Here is a 25,603-nt window from a genome sequence, read left to right as displayed (position 1 = left end):
AACAGTGGTGCCCACACATGTCTGCCCGACCTGTGGTAGAACATTCCGTGCCCGTATCGGCCTTATCAGCCATTTGCGGACACACCATGAACAGTCCATAACCTGTTAGATGTCAAGGTCCTCTTCGAATACGATGGACGAACAACAGCATGCTCTACAGGAAGGAAAAGTTGCACTTTTCCAGCAAATGGGGGATGCCAAACAGCGGGGTGCCACATGAGCCCCTGCCTTACACTGCTGCCACATCTGGGCCTCCTCTCCCCACAGGCTTGGGCTCCCTTACCGTGCCTGCCACCAAACTGAGTTCCGCTGCTCCCCTAAGATCTCTGTGGTGTCCCTGCTGCATTGTGGGCGCTTAAAAGCATAACTATGGCCTTGTACATAACATATCCTTATTGTCTCTAGACACACCTTCCTTTTGTGCTGACAGAATAGCATGTATCTCCAGTAAAGTCTGCCCACCACTTTTCATTACAGCCACTTATTCAGCTGGCAAAATTCAGATTTTGATGCCTTGCTTTTTTAGCACACAAGTCTGAGACGTTTGGCCACATTGCATTGAGTGCTCTTTAATGAGCGCTCTAATTACAGTGACTATTAGTTCAGGAAATGCCTGTTGGGCTGCACCCCACAGAATCTTTAGCAAAAAGTTAGAAATGTCTGTACTTGAGGGTGGAGAAGTGCAGGACTGTTTATCATGAGGAAAAGATCTTGCTGTGTAAGGACCATAGCTGGTGTAGTGGGTGAGGTAGAGCCATGTGAATCAACCAGAAGTCTGCATAAGTATGGTACCATGTCAGCTTTCATTCAGGGTTAAGAAAACCTCCCTGCTGTCACTCTTCCCACAGACCCTGAATAATGCAGCTGGCATAAGGGAGCAGCCTGAAATCATCTTGGGTATGTCTAGACTACATGCCTCTGCCGGCAGAGGCATGTAAATTAGACATACCGACATAGTCAATGAAGCGGGGATTTAAATATCCCCCGCTTCATTAAAATAAAAATGGCCGCCGCATTGTGCTGGCTCAGCTGATTGTCATCTCAACGCGGCAGTCAAGACGCGGATTGGTCGACAGGGAAAGCCGTTGTCGACCGATCCTGTAAACCTCGTTTCACGAGGCATAAGGGATTGGTCGACAACAGCTTTCCCTGTCGACCGATCTGCGTCTTGACTGCCACGTTGTAGCCGACAATCAGCTGAGCCGGCACAACACGAGGCCATTTTTATTTTAATGAAGCGGGGGATATTTAAATCCCCGCTTCACTGACTATGTCGGAATGTCTAATTTACATGCCTCTGCCGGCAGAGGCATGTAGTCTAGACACACCCCTTCATACCCTTTTCTTTGGGTCTCAAAGGGAAAAATCCTTCTGCATCACAGTCTTTCATGCTGAGAGTGGGAGACTAGCAAGCATCCATGCGTGTTTCTCTTTCTCTGAAACCCCAGAACAAGTACTGCACATTTGTACTGGGAAAACCTACTGGCCTGGACCATTCAAATAGAGGGATGCTTAGAGATCGTCACTTGACAACTTGAAAAGAGAAAGGGGCAGAGTCATAAAAGCAGGCACTCTGATAGACTATTGTGTTCCTTTGTGGGAGCACCTGCCTAAGCGTTGCTGCAAATTACACATTCAGCTCCTGTTTTGTTCAGTGCACAGGATATACCCAGTTAATCAGGTGAACACATGGGAGTGACTCTCAGTGCATACACCTAATTCCTATTAAAGTTAATGATGAAAACCAGCTCCCCCCTCATTAAAGGGAATACATGACGAAGTTAAGCCTTTCTTCTAATGAGACAAGTATTAGTGCAATTACTAGAGGAAATGAAACATGCTCCAATTGAGGGTCATGTGATGAAGTGAACAGGTTCATGTAAGTATAGTACAGAGTGATTTTGAGTTTTTATATGCCAAATGCATAACTTCTTTTTTCTGTCTCATGAGGCCTGTCCAGGCTGATTTCTTCTGTGCATTGTGCACATACTGCCATCCAGGCTATTACATGTGTTAGATCTAAAGCTGTGTCTAGACTACATGCCTCTGTCGTCAGAGGCATGTAGATTAGACACATAGGCAAAGGCACATGAAGCCGCGATTTAAATGATCGCGGCTTCATTTAAATTTACATGGCGGCCGTGCTGAGCCGACAAACAGCTGATCAGCTGTTTGTCCGCTCAGTGCGCTAGTCTGGATGCTCCCCTGCCGACATCAAAGCCCTTTGTTGGCAGCCCCGTTATTCCTCGTGGGATGAGGTTTACCGGGGCTGCCGACAAAGGGCTTTGATGTAGGCAGGGGAGCGTCCAGACTAGCGCGCTGAGCGGACAAACAGCTGATCAGCTGTTTGTCGGCTCAGCGCGGCAGCCATATAAATTTAAATGAAGCCGCGATCATTTAAATCGCGGCTTCATTTGCCTTTGCCAAAACAACAAATCTACATGGCTCCGTCGACGGAGCCATGTAGTTTAGACGTACCCCTTGGCGTAAACTTCTTGTAGCAGAGACTTTTGTGAGTTTATACATCATTGAACATCGTGTCAGTGCTCAGCAAATATTAATTAATATTCCTGTGTTCCGTTGGCAGACCTTTCTTGGAAGTGGGTCGTATAGCCTTCTCTGGTCACTTTCTGGTGGTGTTTTCTTGTGGCAGTCTGTACTCCTGTATTCACCCCTTGCACACTATTTTCCTGAATTTAGTATGAGGTTGCCTTGTGAGGTCATAACTTGCTGGTCAATATTGATAAAATATGTGTGGCAGCATTGGATGTAAAAACCCACTGTTTGAACCTATTCCAAGTCTAGGGCATGGCCAAACCAGTTTTTCAGAGATAGAAGCAATGTTCCCTCTAATCTTTTCCATCCATGTGCGGATTTTTTCCACCCATGTGCAAAATAATTTTTTTATGTGAACCAAGGCATGCGTGAATGTGCCCCACCAGTAGAAACAAACCCTAGCTGTGGGTGCGCTGATAATCAGATGTGTGACATTGGAATCGCCTGTATAATTATACAGTGTCATATCTATATAATCGAAAAGTCAATAATGTACCACTTAAAACCATTCTGCTTAATCTACTGGAGTCCTTTATTGGCAGATTGCAAATGTCACATTAAGGATAAGCAAAGCTTTTGGAGAGCTGAGCTCCTAATCATGAGAATCCTCTCAAAATATTACATCTAGGTGAAGACAGCAGAGCTGACTGTCACCTCAGGCCCTGGGTAGGGTGCAGGGCCTCAGGTAGAAGGGGCGGGACTGAGGGCAACCAGACCTCCACACCACCCAGAGCATGGCGTGCCCCTCCCCCAACTGTCATAGCCGTATGGAGTGGCACTCTGATGCCTATTCAAAGGGTCCTGGAGCTCCAGCCTCCGCCATGGGCCTGAGGCAACTGCTCCCTTTGCTGAGTGAAGAGCTCGATTTTTGAGGAATATGGGAGCTTGCGAAAAAGGGTTTTTTTCCCAACAAATGGCCCCGTCTACACGGGGCTTTTTAGCGGCAAAACCTCTTCCACAGAAAGAATCAGAAGAAGATATGCAAATGAGAGCGTGATTTGCATATCCTCTTCTGCAAAAAAAGGACTGTGTAGCCGTAGCCTGAGTGGCTTGGGTCCCCTCTCCCCTGGGATGCTGCAGCAATACTGGTCCCAGTACTTAACCCAGCACTCATGCTACCATGCAGTTTTCTCCTCAGGCGAGGCTGGCAAGGGTCCCAGAGCAGTGGGTTATGATGTTAACATCCTAGTAAGAAACATGGGACATTCACACCTCTCAAAGCAATTGTTTCAGGTGGTGTGAAGATTGAGAGTCCTTAAAAAGTTGGGTCAACTCAGCTAAGTTGCTAAGGGGTGTGAAAAATCCACACCCTTGAGTGACACAATTAAGACAACCTAACCTTCAGCATTGACAGCCCTAGGTTGACAGAAGAATTCTTCCATCAACCTCTTTACTGCCTCTTGGGAAAGTGGATTAGCAACAGTGATAGGAGAACCTATCTCCTGTGCGCATATATAGTATCTAGGACAAAGCACTACAGTGGCACTGTTGAAAGTGTTTCAAATGTAGACAAGTCCTCGGACAGCCTGAGAGTTCAAATTTTTCGTTAAAATAATAGAAAACAGCAATTTTTAAAAAAATGAAATCTTAGAGTCCAATTCACTTCATAAATCCAGAACTCTAGTTATAGGTCTGTAGTGCCCTATGCCTTAATCTGGCCCAGATGGTAATTTAGTCTAGGCACATCCACTGCACTCATCCCCATGGTATTTGAGGCATCTAATAATAAAGCTTAGCACTCTGTCTTCAATGAATGTTGCAAATATTAGCTAATTAATAACCCACTGCCACTGATGTTACTATCATAAGCCTTGTTTTCCATAGAGTCCAGGTTATGATGAATGCTAACTCCATTAAGATTTGGTGTTAGATCTTACGTCTTCTGATGTGGGGACAGAATCATAGGTGACTTTACAGCCTTATGATAGCATGTTCTACTATACAAGATTGTCAAGTGCAAAGGATTTATTCAGGTTGTATTTCTTTCCCTAGCTTCGGAGAGGTAGCCGAGTTTGTCTGTAACAGGAAAAACTTAAAAAACAACAAATAGCACCTTAAAGACGAACAAAACATGTAGATGGTATCATGAGCTTTCGTGGGCCCAACCCACTTTTTCAGATAACAGGAACATTCCTGCCATCTGAAGTGGGTTGTGCCCACAAAAGCTCATGATACCATCTACATGTTTTGTTCGTATCATGAGCTTTCATGGGCACAACCCACTTCAGATGGCAGGAACGTTCCTGTCATCTGAAAAAGTGGGTTGGGCCCATGAAAGCTCATGATACCATCTACGTATTTTGTTCGTCTTTAAGGTGCTACTAGACTAGCTGTTAAGTTTTTTCTTTCCCTAGTCATGCAGGCATTATGAATGCTTCTTTGTAATGCTTTGAACTTTGAGGAGAGATTCCTTTTCCTGGTGTTGGGAAGGGCTCATGCTAACTAGTCTGGATGGTGTTCAGAAAGGGGTCGAATGCCTGCTCCTAAACTGCAGTTCATATGCTGCCTCCTGTAGGGCAGAGATTTTATGAGCCTTATTCTGGAAGGCTGATGCTTGTCACAGGAACGATCCTTGGTCAAGGATGGACACTTGTTGTGAAGTAATAAGACTGAGATGAAAATCTTGGAAACTCTTGCTGCTGATTTTTGAATGAGCACGGCTCTTGAGGCAACTCGAACAAGGTAGTAGTTGTGGGAGACTGAGAAGGATTTGTGGTGGGACAGGAGAGACCTCCTCAAAGAATAGTATTTAATGGAATGATCTTCAGCCATACCTTTGCCTTGCTGGATTTTGTAAACTATGCAGGGATATGTCTGGTCAATATGTAGATTTCTCCCAGAATCGTACGGGGTGTATTAATCTGTGTTAGTAATGACTCAATACTGGTGCTCTTCATTTCAGATTCAGTAGGGACCCAGCAATAGAGCCTGCTGTGTAAGTAAAACTAAGGTCCTGGATATACTATCCTAGTTATAAATTCCTAATGTGCTGGTTAGATTCGAACATGATTTGCAGTGTGACACCTTAAAACAAATTTATAGTACATTTTGCAGGTCTGAAGAGTCATCTGTCCGGTCTCCAGCGCTTTTTATGCACATTAATTAATTCTCTCACTGGCCTATGACATAATTTAATATAAATATTTATGATTTAAAATGAGATGAAACTCAGGTTAGATGACCTGCACAAGCTAACAGAGGAAGTCTGGGGCACAGCCAAGAATAGGCCCGTACAGGAATTTGTGTGGGAGGGGGTGTGCTGCTTTTTTTTTTTTTTTTTTTTTAAATGTGGACTTCGTTTCTTTTAAATATAGAGGAGTTCACAATAGTCATGCAATGAGTGTGCATAAGAGAAGTTAATAACAAATTTAAGTGGAAACAATGATTGGTGAAATGATTTTTTATAACACTAAAAATTGTACAGTAATAAAGGTTTTATAGAAATTACTTTCTGGGATCATGGCGGGCAGCGTGACTGCTATGGCCTCCCATTCCCTTGGACACCAGTGCTTGCTGCTGCTCTACCTGCTTGGAATGGCCAGTGCTGGGTTAGTGTGGGTGGGGCTTCCAGCCAGCAGGGCCAGAGCTGGGCCCGGGCTGTTCCTCATGGGTGGGAGGTGCCATTCCCCCAACCCTGACGTGCTGCTACTAGCCCCACCCGCCCATTCCCCTGCAACACAGAGCTCTCCCATCCCCCTAACATGGTGGTTCTCAAACTTTTTGGCCTGTGGCCCACCTGGCTCAATGTAAACCTTTCTGTGGACCACCAGTTGCGAATGGAAACTTGCCATTAATTACACCTGAGCCATTTTGCCAGTGCTGCAGCTAGGGAGACTGGTTTAATTTAACCAGTAATATTAAACAGATTAAGCCCTTTAACAAGTGGGCTGTGCTCACAAAAGCTCGTGATACCATCTACATGGTTTGTTAGTCTTTAAAGTGCTACCGGACCATTTGTTGTTTTTTAAGTTTATCCTGTACAGACTAACTCGGCTACCCCCTGACGCGTTTTTTCTCATGTTAGTTCATCAAACTTCATCTTAATTAAAGTAAACTATTTATTTATGTCCAACACAAAAGGTGTCAATATTTTCATTATTTATGGGAGGGGTGGGGAACTGTTTTGGATCGGAGACCACAGAAAAATCAGTTGGGGACCACACAAGTGAGAAACAAACAAACACACCCCTCCAAAAACCCCTAACTCCTCACTGATGTGAGGCTTCAGCCCCACAAGACACCTGACTCCTCTGGAGCACCAGCCCCAGGGGGTGAGAGGAAGGGACAGGGTGGCTGAAGTTCAGGGCTTCCCATGGGCTGGATTTACTCTTCTAGGCTACGTCTACACTGGCCCCTTTTCCGGAAGGGGCATGTTAATTTCAGCTATCGTAGTAGGGAAATCCGCGGGGGATTTAAATATCCCCCGCGGCATTTAAATAAAAATGTCCGCCGCTTTTTTCCGGCTTTTAGAAAAGCCGGAAAAGAGCGTCTACACTGGCCCCGATCCTCCGGAAAAAGCGCCCTTTTCTGGAGGCTCTTATTCCTACTTCAAAGGAATAAGAGCCTCCGGAAAAGGGCGCTTTTTCCGGAGGATCGGGGCCAGTGTAGACGCTCTTTTCCGGCTTTTCTAAAAGCCGGAAAAAAGCGGCGGACATTTTTATTTAAATGCCGCGGGGGATATTTAAATCCCCCGCGGATTTCCCTACTACGATAGCTGAAATTAACATGCCCCTTCCGGAAAAGGGGCCAGTGTAGACGAGCCCCTAGGGTTTGGGGGTGGGGACAAAAATGAGCAATTCAGTTTGTGGAACAGGGCTGCCAGTGAATGGGATAGGGGTGAGAGTGCAGGATCTGTGCAGGAGGTGAGGTGCATGGGGGGCTGAGGATGCAAGGTCTGGGCGGGAGGTCGGGTGCAGAAGCAGGATAGAAGTAGGATGTCTGGCCAGGGGGGAGGGAGCAAGAGCAAGGGAAGTTGCAGTGTGGGGCCAGAAGGGAGGGTGCGGGACCATGGGAGGGTGTAGGAGCAGGATTAGGGGGTAGGGTGTCTGGCCATAAAAGGGTTCAGGAACAGGCTTGGGGTAGGGTGTCTGGCTGGGGAAAGGATGCAGGAACAGGCGGGGGTAGGGTGTATGCCAAGGGGGAGGGTGCAGGAGCAGGCTGGTGGGGGGTGGTGCAGGAGCACAGTAGGGATGCGGGATCTGCACATGAGGGGGCACTTACTTGCTTTCATGCCCTGCACCTCTCCCAGGCTGTTTCCCCAGCCGGGGAAGGGGAAGGGGGAGAGACAGTACACGGAGTCACTTCTGGCTCCACTTCACCCCGCTTCTTCCCCACGAGGCGACTCCAGTGGGGAAGCTCAGGGCTCCCCTCAGAGGGAAGCCAGTTCTGGTGCATTAACCTCATAGGCTGGAGGGGAGGGGGAAATCAGGGGGGAAGGTACAAGGCTGGAGCATGAGCGTGGGCTCCTTGCTGCAGGGAGAGGGAGGGAGGGTGAAAAGAGGGGGGAGTTGAGCTTGGGCCACAGACCACCTGGAAGGCAGCAACTGCAGTTTGAGAACCGCTGCCCTAACAGAGCCCCCTCACACTTACTTGGGCGACTGTGTGTGTGTGTGTGTGTGTGTGTGTGGGGGGGGGGCATTCACACCTTTCACTCCCCCCCCACACATACGGGCCTGAAGAATATAGTCCAGACTATGATTTCTAGGTGTTTTTTAAGGAACAAGTATAACCTTTTCCATTGTAACAATAAATATACATTGTGAACCAGATAGACGTGCCAGTTATTAATAATAAAACCGTCCAACTAGCAGGCAAATGGTTAATTCAAGTGTTTGCAAACTTGAAGAGCTATGACAAACTGAACACAATCTTAGGGGGAAATTATAGAGCTAACGTGTGCACTTGGTTTTGTAACAGCAGAGGGAAATGTCATTCTTGCAGGTTCATTCTTTTTCATCTGATTATTGCTAATGCAAATTGCCAGAAGTGATTGCACAAATCTTCACAGCAGCTCTTAAAGTTGGTGCAAACAGTCCATTGTTTGTAAATGCACCTCTCTAATTCAACCCTCTAATGTAGCATGCTATTTCCTCACACACACACTTTTTACATTTTAGGTGCCAAAGATGGACTGGCAATCTGTTCTCCCTTTAATCTTGTACAGTCCCTTTCATGTGCAGCCCTTGGGAAGGGAAACAGAATTTAACCCTTGGGGGAGTGCCCGTTGTTTAGGAAGATGGAGGTGATATATGGGGAGAAGTCATCTGTGGCTTCCTGAAAAATCTCTTCATATGTGGTTAGAGTAAAGACAAAGGACTCAGCACTTCAGCAAAAAATGTTTAATACTGGATCAATTTGCTTCTCTTCTATAGCAAAAGACAATTATAAGAAAACATAATATGGGGGAAAGGCAAGGGGAAAACATGCTATGGAATTATTGAATTGAACACTTCACAGGATGAATTGGAGAGAGTTTGACATTTTAATATTTTCTAATTTACCCTGCAACATGTTTTCTGATTAATTTAATCTGGTGCTTCTTCCAAGCTGATAGTTCATCCAAGAACGTTTGGGCAAATATGTTATTAAGCTTGTAATTCAGATTTAGTAAGTTATATTTTTCAGTGTATTAAAAGGAAAGACAGCGTAATTTCCAGGATTAAAGAAATGGGTCTCATTAGCAGTGCATATTAGTGTTTTACCTCCAAAATTCCATTTTTCCCAGTTGAGTTGCATGTTTAAGCCTCCATGTGTTTGCTGCTAACCTTGATGTCACTGATGGAGTGGATGGCTCAGTGTAGGCAACATGGATAAAGAGCTTGATAAATTTAGAACATAAGAATGGCCATATTGGGTCAGACCAAAGGTCCATCTAGTCCAGTATCCTGTCTTCTGACAGTGGACATTGCCAGATGCCCCAGAGGGAATGAACAAAGCAGGTAATCAAGAGATTCCTCCCCTATCACCCATTCCCAGCTTCTGACAAACAGATGCCAGGGACCATTCCTATCCATCCTGTCTAACAGCTATTGATGGACCTAACCTCTATGAATTTATCTGGTTCTTTTTCGAACCTCGTTAAAATCCTGGTCTTCAAACAATCCTCTGGCAAGGAGTTCCACAGGTTGACTATGTGTTGTGTGAAGAAATATTTATTTTTGTTTGTTTTAAACCTGCTACCAACTAATTTCATTTGATGACCTCTAGTTCTTGTGTTATGGGAACAAGCAAATAACTTTTCCTTATATACTTTCTCCATACCAGTCATGATTTTATAGACCTTTATCATATCCTCCCCTTAGTCTCCTCTTTTCCAAGCTGAAAAGTCCTAAATCTATACATCTTTCTTCATGTGGCAGTTGTTCCAAACCCCTAATAATTTTTGTTGCCCTTTTCTGGACTTTTTCCAATGCCAAGATATCTTTTTTTTTTTAGATGAGGCGACCACATCTGCATGCAGTATTCAAGATGTGGGAGTACCATGGATTTATATAGAAGCAATAAGATATGCTCTGTCTTATTTTCTATCCCTTTTTTAAATGATTCCTAACATTCTGTTTGCTTTTTTGACTGCTGTTTGGAGGTGAAATTTTAGCCCCATTGATGTCAGTGGCAAATCTTCTTTTGACTTCAGTGGAGCCAGGATTTCACTGATGGCTGCTAGTTTAAACCAGCTCAGGTTGGAAGTGACTGAAGGTGGTTGCTATCTGATGGCTCTTTGGTATCCTGTGTAAAAGGAGCTAGTTTGTGTTGGTCCAGACTCCCGCAGATAACCCCTACATCACAGAAAATACGGCAAGCGGGCCATTTTCTAGCAGCCTCAGCAGAGAGGCTATGGATTGGATGGACCACTGAGGTCAAACTGCCCTCTTCCCCGGGGCCCTTCAGATGAAGTTGTAGGATACTAGTGAGGAAGCTGACACTGCTGCTACCCGTGTTGTACATGTTGTGTGGAGGTCAGTTTGATACCTTTCATGAGCACTATAGGTCAGATACTGATATGTCAACATCTGAGTAGAGAGAACCTGGCTCCCCAAATTTTTGACCTAAACAAGTCACAGACATGCTGGCTTTGCATGGCAAGCCTGCACTGATGCCCTGAATACACAGATAGCTGATAAGGATTTGAAATTCAGGAGCTGAAGAGTAGGAAAATATTAGAAGATCAGTGGAAAGTCTAGACCCTTTAGCAGTGAGACTGCCTTGCACCAATTTATGCTGTTAAAAAAGTGTATCCCACTCAAATGAATACACAATAAAGAAATAAAGGCACAGATGGGAATACTGTGAGAGGGTGCAGTTAACATATTGATGTGTGATGGAATGGAACCAGAAGTCCACTGAGTGTAGATAACAAGAGGGGATTGCATTTCCTTGTGTATTGGACTGATCCTAAATGCCAGTGGCATTGGGTCCTAGGTACTGTCAGGGTATCCAGAGCCATACACAGTAACAAAACTGCTGTAGTCATTGAATTACAGAATAAAATTGAACAGCAGCGCCCCACACATATCCACAGTGAATTAACCTTTCCTTCTGTCTGTTCATTCTTTTGTCTTTGAGCCAGACACATTGTATGTCTTTTTGTCTAGTGCACATCCTTTATTTATACTGTAACCCTAACACTGTTAATCTGTTCAATAATTTATAAGACAGCTGACCTTAACATTAGCTTAGCTATTGAACAAACATCAGAGAGTGTTAAATTTAGTTTAGGTACTGTAGTCTGAGGCCCCGAGAGTCCATCAACGCCACTAAATGCACAAATGGAATACAGCGAACTAGCACACACACACGCCACTAAAAATTACTCCGTGTCTTCTAAGATTATCTGCTTGATAAATATTTTACATCACAGCCCCATGTGGGGAGGGGGATCACCACTTTTTGTCCGATTGTCTCCCCTTTCAAAATTATGGCTAAAGGAATAATGTTCATACACCGACCCTGTTTAAGCACTCTGTTACTAAGGAAACACACTTGTCAAGCATGAACTATGAAGAAATAATGGTGATTTATTTAGAAAAGAGAAGGTATGTCATTTTAAGCTTACCACTACGAAATTGCTTTTTGATTACCTTCAAGCTTATTGCATTGTCTTGTCACAATAAACTATGGAAACAAGTGGAAAGGTTAATAACTGTGGACTCTTCTCTTGTCAGTTCCTTTGAGGAAGATCACAAGTAGGCTCATGCACCTGACTGACCGGAGAAATTTCAGAATAATGGGAACAGGATTCTAGTTTTTATATTGTATTAATTATTAATTAATTGGCCAGGGTGCCTCTTAACCATGTTCACCTATGACAGAGAGACATGTTGACACACACCATGATGGACTTCATGGGATGTTGCCAGAGGTAGATGAGTTTACTGAGAGAGGAAAATGGTGAAGAGGCTAGTCACTAGCTCATCTAGAGAACTGTCTCCTGACAGGCTGGGGGAAGGGAAGGATGTGGAGAGGATAGGAAAGATAGCAGGGGAAGGATCAATAAGTTTGAAAGACTTCATGTTTAAAGGGACCAGACTATACTAGTCTTACCTGAACCTAATAATTTATAGTTCCACATTAGTTTTTCCATCTCTTTTATTTAAAGTACCTCCCATTGACATCATTGGGCTTGGATCATGGCCATGTAATGTGATTTTGTCAATCTTCTAAAAAAAATTTACAAAGTTAACAGACTATCTAAGGTAGATATGAATCTATTTATTTATTAGCAAGGTGGGTATTCATTAGGAAATACTATGTGCACATTTTGTTATAAGCTGTTTGCAGTAAAAAATAAATTAAAAATGTGTTCACATTGTAATGAAATTAGGACAATTTTTTTCAAGACTTTGATTTTTTTTGTCCTGATTCAAATGTGAAAATTACTGGTAAAACCATTCTGCACCCAGCTCTAGACCCTCCCCAAGGTTGTCAATTTATAGGAGTTTCCTTTCCTGTTTTCCAAAAGAAGTCTGTAAGGTGGGGTAAGGAAAATATTTCCTTGCTTATGCCTGTCCTTAATCTCTTCCCTGAAGACATCATTTGCCTTGCAGTTAACTGGAAAAATGAATAATACAGGAATAAAGGATGCAACATAAACTATTTATGACAAATTAAAAACTCATCCCTGGGACAATTTAAATTACAAGAACATGAGCTCCACCTGTAATGCTTTCTACTGGACTGGGACCTTTGAGAAATTATTTATTAGTACAAGTAATTTTAATTTACTATAAATATATAACTATGCAGAGAATAAATTAATCACAACATATTAAACATTTTGTATTGTGATTATGTCCAATTTAGTATTTATTGTGTTAGTCACATTGGTTAGCACTTAGTTAATTAATTCATGCATATTAGTGCATTATTATTAAGGATCTATAAGTGGAAGTATTATTCATTGATAGCCGTTTGTTTACAGTTGTTTAATCACTGCTAGACACTAATATATCTTTGTAGTGTGGGAATATGTAATTCTCAGAAACTCTGTACTGTATCATCCTGTTCTTTTGTTCTTCTATACTTGATTTTGGTGCTACCACAGGATTCAGTTTAAAAAGGACTTTATATGGACCAGAATGTTAAAACTTTCAAATTTAGGTGCCTAAAATTAGGCATCCAAATCTGTATTTAGGCGCTTAAATATGGAACCTTGTTTTCACTCAGTGAGATCTACTTATGAAAATTATAGCATTTAATTGGGCACTTAAATATAGCTTTACCAATCTCTAATTTTAGGACATAGGCATAAAAAGTTGTCCTGTGTACCTAATAAGCTGTTTTATTTAATATTTTCAGAGAGAGATGCTCATCCAAAATCTTAGTTGGTTTTTTACAATAGTTTTGTTACTGATCTCTTTCCAAAGAGAAGTGATGGAAGACCTACTAGGATATTTAGATCAAAATACTAAAAATGAAATTTTATTTTTTCTTTTCTTTCTAACAGTATAATAAAACATAAGAACTCAATATATAAAGGATGGACAAATAAGGAAGTAAATGTCTATGACTATGAGTTACAAATTAAAAATATAGGTGACTAGTAAGGGAAGCTAAGGATTGAATCAAATATCAATGGCCTATAACAGGGGGTCCCAAACTCCTGACCCATGGGCCATCCCTGCCCAGAACAATTGCACAATCTGGCCTGGGAGTCCTGGGGGCTGGAAATGGGGTGTCCCATTTCCCCAAACCCTGAACCTTCCCGCTATTATCCCACTCTCTACTCCCCCATGGTATCCCATCCCTCAGGATATGGCTTTGGGGATTACTGGGATGTGGCCTGGTGTGGTGTGGCAATAGTGGTGTTGTGAAGATGTGTGGCTTGGGGCACAGGAATGGATGGTCTGCTGTGACTCCCCGGCTGAACTGTGTAACTGCTCTGTCCAGGAATGGGCCAGGAGTTACACACTCCTGGCCTATTAGGTTAAATATAGTGAGAAAGAAACTTATTATGAACAAATGTATTTAAAAAAAGCATTTTAGGAACAAAAATCTTTCCTTGAGTTAGGAATAGGTTCATTACTGGACTCAAATGTAAAATTATACATACTAATGTAGAAAAGTCAGAAGTGTTCAAGAGAGAATTCTATCCTGTATTTGGAACAATGCTGTGGAGAGAACAGAAAGTTTACTATCTGTCCTAAAAGAGGAGCTGATGTGGAATATGCTTATACCAACAGGTCCAAATAACTTGCACCCAGAAGTCTTAAAGGAACGAGCTGAAGAGTCCTCTAAGCCACAAATGTGAATCTTTAACAAATCTTGGGAAACTAGGAAAATCTAATGCATTGGAGAACTGGCAATGTTGTTCCAATATTAAAAAAAGGCAAAAAGTATGAAACAAGGAATTATAAACCAGATAGCCTGATATCAATCTCAGGAAAAATAATACTGTCAAGACTGAAAGAAAAAGTAGAAATGAAACATATAATTAAAGCCAATCAGCATGCGTCTTATCAAATCAACCAACAGTCTTTTTCTGAAAGGGTTACAGGGTCTTGTTAATAAGATAACTCTGCTGATGTTGTACACTTGGATTTCTCTAAGATATTTGCCTTAGCACCTCATGACACTTTGATTAAAAACTTGCATTACATGGAATGAATAGGACACGTATGAGATGGATTAAAATGGTTTATAGAGAGATCACAAAATGTAATTGTTAAAGGAGAGATATCAATGAGCGACACTAGCAGGGAGTCCCAGGTATCAGTTATTGGGCCAACATAATTTAATATTTTTATCAACAGTCTGGATGATGGTATGAACTCTTTGCTGTAAAAGTCTGCAGATGACACAAAGATTGGTGGGGCAGTAAATAATGGGGAGGACAGGTTACCAGTACAGAGGTATCTAAGGTTACAATCCAACAAAATGCATTTTAATATAGCTGCCTGCCAGATAATACCTCTGGGAACAAAGAGGTATATTGATGGGACTTTCTGGGACACAGTACAGTGGTTCCACCCCCTAAGTCTGATAGCTTTTATGCTGTTGGAAAGGATGAAAGCTTTGTGGAAGGAGAACATCACACCATAGCTGGGACTTTCCTTCCAGAGGATGTCATGATATCATTCCGCACTGAAGATCCCTCTCCTGGGGAGGGAATCCTAGTTATTAAGGAGAGACAAGTAATAATAACGGGGGTCAGGGGAGGGGTAGATCATTAGCCATATTGATGACTGGGAGAACTGCACGGTGAATTATCTGCTGCTTACAAAGTTTGTGGATCTCTCCAGACATGTAAGCACACTTGTGCAGCCCTAAAGAGGAGCCTGTGGCTTTGGTAGTTGCAGATAGCAATGTCATAGGGAAAGAGTTCTGAAGGTTACATGCCATAATTCACAGTTCTTCAATTTCTTGGAAATTGAAGAACTGTGAACTATGGCATGTAACCAGTCACTGAAATTAGCCTGTGTCCCAGATGACTGGAGTATAGGTAATGTGATATTGGAGCCTTTTTAAAAAGGCTCTAGAAGTGATCCTAGTAATTACAGGCCAGTAAACCTAACTTCAGAACCAGGCAAATTAGCTGAAAGTGTAGTAAAGAACAGACTGATCAAACACACAGATGAATATGATTTGTTGAGGGGGTCAACAAACATGTGAATAAGGACGATCCAGTGGATATTACTTTAGAGCCTTTGGTGAAGGATCTTTGCAAAGGCTTTCTGAAAGTCTAAGTAAGCTATCATAGGATAAGAGAGAAGGTCCTTTCATGGATCAGTAACTGGTAAAAGGACATGAAACAAGGGTAGGAAAAATGATAATTATTCAGGATTGAGAGTGGTAAATAGCATTGTCCACCAGGGGCATGTTTAAACTACATCCCTCTTTCAAAAGAGAGATGTAAATTAGACAGATCAAAATTGCAAATGAAGCCGGATTTGAATTTTCCATGCTTCATTTACATAACGGCGGCCGCACATTCTTTCAAAAATGGGTATTTCAAAAGTGAAACTGCCGTCTAGATGCGGTTCTTTTGGAAGAAAATCCCTTTTTCAAAAGATCCTGTACTCAAAAAATGAGGTTCTCCTCTGAGTCATGGATGGACAATCAAATCTCAGCACTTATTAGCAAAACGGGAGGAAAGCAAAAGGGCAAGTCAGATTTACTTATATCCTGCAAAGACCAGATGCCACTGGAACCTTTATTACTACCTGTTTGAAAGAGTTTCATAGGGCCTGGGCCCACTGCCTTTGCAGTCAGTCCACAGAAAGACTACCTTTGATTTCAAGGAGCATTGGATAAGCCCCAAAGTCAGCACATGCAGCCATGGCAAGGAGAACATCATTGATACATAATCTCTGTAAACAGGGCCTGAATCAATGCTTCCATTAAAGCTAGCTGCAATTAGAGAGAGAAACCCTGGATGTGTTTATGTAAATACAATTTGCCCCAGCTTTGCTTAGATGTGTTATTAGATCAATATTCAGCTGATGGAACAGCGTTTTGCTCATTGTGATCGAATAGTGTTTTGCTCATTGTAATCAACCTGGTGTTGGGTCACAAATTGTGTTAACACTAATTGCAGTGTCTGTAATTATTGTGGGACTACAAAAGAAGGAAGTCTGTGCTTAATCTGGCACAAAAGAGAGAGACACTGTCAGTGTAAATAAACTTGTATGGCCAGAGGCTCCAGTTCCAGAGCCCTGTGAGATTAAGCTGGGGAGGACGGGACTCTGAGTCAGCAGGCTGCATGCTCTCCAGGTGTGAGCTGTAAGACTGGTTCAACCTGTTTCTCCCTACTGTTTCAATGACAGAGCTAAAGAAAGGCTCCATGAGGAGTTTTTTTTAAAATTGAAATGTATTCCAGTAGCTCCTGGAATTTCTTGTGGCTGGACTGTGCTTTGGGCCAAGAGCTGAAACCTCTGAGAGCTGAAATCGATGGCAGCTGCTTTTGCGGAAAAACTTTCCAGCTGTCTACACTGGCCGCTTGAATTTCCGCAAGAACACTGATGATCTCATGTAAGATTGTCAGTGTTCTTGCGGAAATACTATGCTGCTCCCGTTCGGGCAAAAGCCCTCTGCGCAAATGCTTTTGTGCAAGAGGGCCAGTGTAGACAACGCGGTATTGTTTTGCGCAAAAAAGCCCCAATCGCGAAAATGGCGATTGGGGCTTTCTTATGCAAAACCGCGTCTAGTTGGCATGGACGCTTTTCCGCAAAAAGTACTTTTGTGGAAAAGTGTCCGTGCCAATCTAGATGTTCTTTTCCGCAAATGCTTTTAACGGAAAAACTTTTCCGTTAAAAGCATTTGCGGAAAATCATGCCAGTCTAGACGTAGCCACTAGGTTTGGCCCAGAGCCAAATCCACCATAAGCTGGCAGAAGCAGCGGTGGCGGAGAGATGTGATGAGGGGCCAGCAGAGCGGCGCCAGCACGATGAGCAGGCAGCAGAGCGGTGATGGAAGGCGTCATGAGCAGCCAGCGGGGGAGCGGCGGAAAGGTGAGATGAATGGCTAGCAGAGCGGTGGTGCAGGGGCACGATGAGCAACCAGCAGAGCAGCGCCAGAGATGGATGGCGAGTGACTAGCAGAGTGAGTGAGATGCCTCTTTACCTTCCCCCGCCCACTCAGGGCAGGAGGTGAACTCTGCAGATGCACCTCTGAACTCGTGCAACTGTGAGTGGGGTGCAGAGAAGGGCTGGGCATGTGAAGGGGACATTTACATTGCTGGGCGTGAGAACCCGAGAGGAAAAGGACATTGCCCAACCTACTTGGGGTGGGACTGAGACTCGTGGTTTTGGTTATGAACTCTGTTTGTGGCATTTCCCCACATTCATGCTGTTTTACTTCCATCCCCTTTTATTAAAAGTGTCGTTTCCTACACTCAGACTCTGTACTTGTGAGTGAGGAAGTATTGCCTCTCAGAGATGCCTGGGGGTGTTATAGAGAAGCAGGACTGTGCTAAATCTGTTCCAGAGGAAAGGGCTCACCATTAGCAGAAAGAACCTTGCTAAGCAGGGCCTCAACTTTCAGAGCTCTAGGAGAGTAGAGGGGGCAAGGGAAGGTTATTGTGGTCAGAAGGCTAAAGACCCTCCCCAGGGTACTGGCTGGACTGGTTTGACCATTTGTCCCCTCATGCCCTTTCAAAGAATAGATCTAAATGGGTGTTATTAGGAGCCTCTTTCTTATGTTAATTGTAGCTATGGTTCTTCTACCATGCCTGCTAAAAGTTGAAGTTACTGGGAGTTGAAATCATTTGAGAAATTACAACAAAGAGATGGATGGCAGCAGATGGTGACTGATAGCCAGCAGTGGGGTGGTGGAGAGATGTGATTAGTGGCCAATAGGGCAGCAGCAGAGAGCAGTGAGCAGGTGGATGGCAAGTGACCAGCGGAGAGAATAAGATGCTGCTTTACCTCCTCCCCACCCAGGATGGCAGGTGAACTCTGTAGATGCACCTCTGAACTCTGGGTCTGCTCTGACCAAGGGCAGCAGCTGTGAGTGGGGTGAAGAGAAGGGTTGGGCACGTGAAAAGGACATTCAGACTGCTGGCCCTTAGAACTTGAGGGGTAAAGGGATACAGCCCAGCCTTTTTGGGGTGGGACTTTTACTCCTGGTATATGTTTATGAACTCCGGAGTTTTCCCAAATGAATGCCAAGTTACTTCCCTCCCTTTTGTTAAAAGTTTCCTTTCCACTCTGAGACTCAGTGCTTGTGAGTGGGGAAGAACTGCTCTCAGAGGCACCCAGGGGTGGTGTGTGAATTTCCCAGATGACTGGATGGTTGCTTGAGTGAGTTCTGCGTTGGATGGATGGAGAGGAAGCCCTAGATATTAAAACCCAGCCCTGGCTGCTGCTGGCTCCACCTAGCAGCAGGGTTAAATGCACATACCGTGGCTGAAGAACCAACAGGCCACTTGCACTCCTTTTCAGACTGACACTCCAACTAGCACTGACCAGAGTCTCTCACTTCTGGACTCTTTTCCCCAGTGGTTTTGTGTGTGTTACTTTTCGTAATACAGGCAAATATTTGATTTGTGTTTGATCACTGTGCAGCAAACAGGCATGCACAAAGCACTGTAACAGGGGGTGAGGCCTCGGCATTTTCAGAGAAAGGCAGGTTGGATTCCCAGCACACAATGGAACTAAATGGAGGCTTATGACTAGTGCTCAGGCAGGAGCATTGGACAGGACAAGCATCCTGGCAAGTGTCAGTTTCTCTCTCCAGCCTCAACAGTGTAGCTGCACCCTGGCTTGCAGTGACCCCACAGAGACTGATCTCTGCTTTCTACTCCAGGCCTTGGCCATTCGACAGACACAGTCTAGAACTTTTCCAGCTGTGACGGTGGACTTCAATGTGATTGCTGTGCAAGTTAGACATTTCATTGGGCAGAGGCCAATGACTAGTTTTGAGTGATGAATGACCTGAAATTTTGTGCCAGTTCTTATTTGGTCTGAAACAGTTTGCCCAGATATTGGGGAGGGGAGAGTGGGCATGGAGGGTGGGAGGTGGATCCTGATGATCTGCTATGAGTTTGAGCCTGCAGTGTTAGCAATTAGATGCTGAATCTTGTAAATGAAGCAAGTGTGCCTTGAAAGTGACTGACAGAAATTACAAGGGAATACAAAGATTTCACTGTTGTCAGCCATGCTCTCAAAGCCTTCGTTCTCTTTCTGCTGCTGTGGCCAGCCATCAGTCTGCTAGTCTTTTACGTGGCTGAATTAATACCCCTGGAAATAAGACTCCAGCTTCCCGAGAAAGGTGACCCAAGATGCCGCTTGTGTTTGTAGCTGGGAATTCAATGAGCCACTGCAGAAAAACAATGGAGGCCCTTTTTAAAAAAAGGGCACTCAGATTACTAGGGAAAGGAATGTTCCCTAGTTTTAGCCACTTCTTAGTCAAAAGATCCTTTGCTGGAGCCTCAAAGTTCCACACTGTTCTTCCAGCAAGCCCAATGCCCAGCTGTATAAAAAACCCAGAGCGCAGTGAATACAAAGGAAATTAATATTATAGAACAAAAGATGAAGATAGGCCAGGGCTGGGCAAGATGTGGCCCTGGGGCCAAAACCGGCCCACCTAACACTTTAATTCAGTCCCCTGACTGCATCTTGCTGCTTTATACTTATATCTGCAGCCCATACTACTGAATTTCCAGGCAGTGGCTCAGGCAGCAGTATCCTCTTTAAATGGCTTAGGGTACCTAGTTGCAGTGCTGCCTTGGCAGGGGCCAGAGCTGTGAGCCTTTAAATAGCGGCAGCCACCCTGGGTGGCTGCCAGGCAAGGCAGTAGTGATGAGGCTGGGAGCCCTTTTCTGTGTGTTTAATTCAAAGCCTGCAGCTCCAGACAATTCTGAGGGGAGGCTAGTCCCCAACCCCACCCCTTCCACTCCAGGCCCCATCCCCTGCAGGGAGTAGAGTCGGCCTGTGGCCACACTGCAAAATTCATTAAATGCCCTCTTCCCCCGCAAAAATTATTGCCCACCCCTGAGAGAGGCTCACTGTAATGCCCCTGTTTCTGCCTTGTATGTCACTGTTGTTGATTTCTCCTCCCTGTGGCACAGGACTTGCCCTTGTACTTCCATTATAGCTCACACTTCCCACTGCCCTGATCTCTCCAGGTTACTTTGCAGCTTGATTATGTGCTGTTGTGTGTCTGATACCTCTTCCACAGAGCTGTCACCTGTAAATTTGATCTCCACTGAACTCCAGCCTTACGCCTGATGAAGCCATGCCACATGGGGAATAGAGATGTTTGGGTTTCTGCTGCAATAGCTACAGGGTCTGAAAAGTCTTTGGAAACCTGAGAGTCCTGCTCAGGGCTTACCCTAGCTGGAAGTGACCTTGCATGGCAGACACTGCATCATAACGATAGAAGCAGATTTCCCCACTCAATGTCTGACAGCCACGGCTCCATGGGATGAGGTGCCTGTGTCTGCAAACCCTTCACATTTCCAGCATTTCCTTAACATTTACCAGGGATGTTGTTACATGATAGGTAACATGACTGGGATGATTACACTTTTCTGATTATACTGTTCAGCCTTCTTTTCTATGCCATCTCTTAAACAGGTGGCTGGGGAGACATGCTTTGCTCATGATTCATCACAATTAAATGTCGACTCTGTGTTGTGCTGTCACCGTTTGGCTTGAAAGGACCAGAATCCTTCCTTACCCTTTCTCATGGACAAGATGGTGACAGCATAAAATAAGATGCCCAACTGTGCAAAGAGGGCAGCTTGCTGCTTTGGTAGTTTCGATCTCTTTCCAGACAACGGTACTGTCATTCACACTCCTATCAATTTGGTATAGTGTCAAGACATTAGGTTGCCGTAGAAATTTTTACCATCCACAATGCAAATTAAAGTTAATTATAATTCAGGACTGTTCCCGCAATGCAGCTCTGTGTTTTGGCTCATTAGACAGGTGTTGCATGTTGTGCTAAAAGTTGGTGCAACGTTATGAGTAACAAAGCTAAGGCCCTCGTTCAGGCAAAGACCTATACTCAGGACAGCACTTAAGAGCATCCATAGTCCCACTGATGTCAGTGATATTTAAACACGTGTTTAAAGCTAAGCATGTGATTATTTGCTTTCCTGAATTGAGATCTTAGAACTGCAGCTCCTGTTGACCCTTCCCTTTAAAAAGCTGGAAGTAAGAGAAACTCACTAAGGCCAGGTGTACACTAGACCCACAGCTTGGCTTAAGGTACGCAACTCCAGCTGCATAGAATATGTACCGGGAGTCACCTTACATTAAGACAAGCTTGGTGGAATCCCCACAGTGGAAGGCCAATTGGAGCAAACACTCCTGTTGGTTTCGCAAAAACAGGAGTACCGGTTGCTGGTGGGAGCACCCTCTGCATTTGATTTAGTGAGTCTTAACTAGACTCTCTAAATTGAACTCCAGAAAAATCAATTATAGCAGCAATGATCTTCCTTTTAGTGTAGACAAGGCCCAAGACTATACCATTTTATTATCTGAAGACTAGAAATGATTTATTGAAAAATAAAAACATCCTTCTCTGTAAAATAAGCTCCCTTAAATATAATACCTATTATTAAAAAAAAAACCAAACTAGATGGCTTCTTTTCAATTTCTTTAGGGTAGCATGGCAGTAGGCCCAGAATACTGAATAAAATACTGCACTATCTTACAAATAAATCCAATTAAATTTATATACACACATTCAAGGCTTTTTGTTTACTTGACCATAAACCAGAATCAAAATAAACAAAGCCTTGGCTTTCTATATTATATTCTCTGACATTCAACAAGCTGTCATCCAGGCAGCATAGGTTATGTGGCTGATCTATTTGGTTTTTCCTCCTAAGCTAAAAAAGTTAGATGTTGCTGAAAAGAATTCTGTCAGGATTGCTTGCCATACAAATCAACATTGTCACTGTTGTTCATGATATATCAGGAAATTTCAGAATAACAAGCTGTAAAGCTTGTGGCAGGAAACCACTATCAGATTAGACTGTTCAATGGCTCAGCTGTCTAACTATTTTAAAGGTGGAATGATCATTATCACTGGCCATTCAGCAATTTCTGTCCCCTCTCTCCCCTGCCCCAGTGTTATAGATCCCTTGAAAGAAACACCACCGCTTTGCACAAGATTAGGTTTTTTCCTATCTCACCAGATTTTGGTGCTTTGCTTAAAGAAGGGGTCCTTCTTGCTGAGCCCTTAAATTCAAATCTTGTTTAGACCAGAGCTTGAACTAGGATCTAAAATCTGTTGAATCTTAATTTTTTTTTGGAGGATGGGAGAGTATTTGGAAGGTGAAGCAATTCAGATGCAAAACCTCTGGGATGGACTGGGTGACAGGTCAGTTATAAAGAATAAGGCAATGTCTACCCTCATGGCTATGGAGGCAGGGGTGTGAATAAGCTGTCCTTGTGAGTGACAGAGTAACACTGATATAAGCACTCCTGTGCACAGCACTTTGTGGATGGGAGAGCTTTTCCCACTGACATAATGTCTGTGGTTCACGGGGGGAGGTTTCTTTATGCTGATGGGAAAGCTCTCTCCCAGTCATATACAGAGTCTTCACCAGACTCCATGCAGCTGTGTCCCTGCAGCATTGTTCCTGTAGACCTGCCCTCAGTCCCAAGATTGGTTCAGCTGCAGCTTCTCATGAAATCAAACAGCCCTCACAAGATTTGTGTCAGTTCAGGCTGGAATTTAGGGTAAAATGGTCCTGATCTTCTAGTCTCCTTCAACAAAAATGTACGTATCATGCTAAATAACGCCCCAGATTTCCCAACAGTGACCCCTTCCTTCCCACCTTCCGTCCTTTCACTCAACCTGACACTTGCTTTCCCTCCTATCTCACTCCTTCCCAGCAGGCAGATTGGGTAGTTCCAGTCCTTCACCCCTTTCTTTTGCGAGGGCAAAGTTAATCATGCAGGATTTGTCGTGTCTCTGAGAAAAGAGGAGAAGAAATTTCTTCCCGGCCTTGTGGGAATCCCCAAACACTTCGCTGCAAGATCAATACAAATAAAAAGCAATGCAATGTCTTTGTTGTGAAGCAATCTCTTTGCACTGATAGTGAGCTCATGCAAAGGGCACTCCCCAGTCACCAGCCTCACTGAATGAGTAGCAACATCATTGATTCAAAGTCGGTCTTGCTTCTCATCCTTCCCTACACATCGATTCCTCTTTATCCCCCTCTCCACACGCTCTCCTTTGGTTGATTGATTAATCAGTGATAGTGCTCACCAAAAGCAGCTACAATTAAACAGACATTAGACCACTTCCTCTTGTGTTTAATAACACTCTGTGTTCAACCAGATTCCCATCTCTGCTCATTTTTACCCAACATTCATTTTAAAATAAATTTCTGTCCATTTGAAAATATACTCACATTTTTCTTCTCAATAAACCATGGAGTCAAACTACAGCAATTCCAGGGCATGGATCTGTAACTCTCCAACTTCTCTAGTGGTTTTTTCTTTTAAATTTTTGAAGCTTTTTATTGCGCATAGCCTAGCATTACCCACAACAAGAAATGCTTTCTAGAATATAATCACAATATTGATTACACATCACTCAGAGCCTCCAGATTCATGGATCATGTTGTCAGGGCACATGCCAAGCAGCACACGTTTTAACATCAGTCAGAGATGGTTTAAAAAGAAAACAAGTCTTGCAATGTAAAACCGAGGATTACATTCACTCTGGGACAGAGCGTCTCCTCAGAAACCAACTGGGGAGATGTGAGCAGAAAACCTGACCATATGTGCTAAAATCTGTCTAAGGGTGTTTGTGACCATTGGCCCCTGCCCCACCTTCCCTGCTCTGGGAAGCCTTACCCCTGGCAATGTAGCATTAACTTTCATAGAATCATAAAACAATAGAACTGGAAGGGATCTTGGGAGATCATCAATTCCAGTTCCCTGCCCTCATAGCAGGACCAAGCACCATTTAGACTATCCTGATAGTTATCTATCCAAACTGCTCTTAAATATCTCCAGTGATGGAGATTCCACAACCTCCCTAGGCAATTTATTCCAGTGTTTAACCATCCTGACAGGAAGTTTTTCCTAATGTCCAACCTAAACCTCTCTTGCTGCAGTTTAAGCCCATTGCTTCTTGTCCTATCATCAGAGGCCAAGGAGAAATTGTTTTCCCCTCCTCCTTGTAACACCCTTTTAGATGCATCCTGGAATTGTTCCCGAGTGTGTTGATCATGTCACCGACACCCACCATCTTGCTCTCCCCATCACCCTGTCCCGCTGGGCCAGATTCTCTTGTCTCAGACAAGGCACAGCAATGCTGAGCAATGCAGACACTGACCCAATACAGCTGTGGGAGACCAAAGTTTTAGGGCAGAACACGCAGGAAACCAACCCCCCAAAGGGATCAAAACCCCAAATAAATCTGTCTTTCTTTGTATAAGCTCCCTTTATCAGTGAAAGAGTTCACAGTGGTTGTTTCTCCCAGATAACAATTATTTACATTAGACCTGTTAATAAACAAAAATGTTTTATTAGTAACATAGTAGGATCAAAGTAAGTTCTAATTCACTAAGAAATTTACTACATGAGAATTCTTATCCTAAACAGCTGTTTTTATTTCAGGTATAATCTTCAAGTCAGAGACAAACTCTTTTACTCTGACTTGGGCCTTCAGATCTCTTTAAAGTTCTTTGTATCCTTTGAGGGAGTGCCAGGCAGTTTCTCAGGCCAACCAAAGACAAAAGGGGATTGCTTCCCATTGTTTAAATAGTCTTCCCCTTAGGAAGGGAATCTTTTGTTTTACATCCCCCCTTTCTATGGAAAAATACCAGGTTCAAAATGGATTTCAGTACCAGGTAGTATGGTCACATGTCTTTCTAGCACCAACCATTCCTTGGCCTTAGAGGTCAAACAAGGCTGTTTACAAGTTGTTGAGTTGATCACCTAGGGTACGTCTACACTACAGCGCTAGTTCGAACTAACTTAGTTCGAATTAGTTAATTCGAACTAAGCTAGTTCGAACTAGCGCATCTAGAACTAAAAACTAGTTCGAACTAGCGTTTTGCTAGTTCGAACTAGCGCGTCCACACTGATTGGACGCAGGGGGGCATTTAAGGGCAGCTGAAACCGGTTCTGGCAGGGCATCA

General features: G+C 43.6%; 1 protein-coding gene across 1 annotated transcript in view; it reads left to right on the top strand.

Moving 5' to 3' along the window:
* Positions 1-14,376, top strand: part of OMA1 (OMA1 zinc metallopeptidase) — a 118,154-nt gene extending 103,778 nt beyond the window's left edge. Inside the window, exon 9 of the mRNA XM_075936082.1 lies at positions 14,235-14,376. Coding sequence (XP_075792197.1) covers positions 14,235-14,264 — 30 coding nt within the window. The 3' untranslated portion in view covers positions 14,265-14,376. The remainder of the gene's footprint in view (positions 1-14,234) is intronic.
* The last annotated feature ends 11,227 nt before the right edge of the window (positions 14,377-25,603 follow it).

Source organism: Pelodiscus sinensis, chromosome 9 (assembly GCF_049634645.1).
Source record: "Pelodiscus sinensis isolate JC-2024 chromosome 9, ASM4963464v1, whole genome shotgun sequence".
NCBI classification, from domain to species: domain Eukaryota; kingdom Metazoa; phylum Chordata; order Testudines; family Trionychidae; genus Pelodiscus; species Pelodiscus sinensis.
The sequence above is the reverse complement of the archived record's forward strand: the minus strand, read 5'-3'. Positions and strand labels throughout refer to the sequence as shown.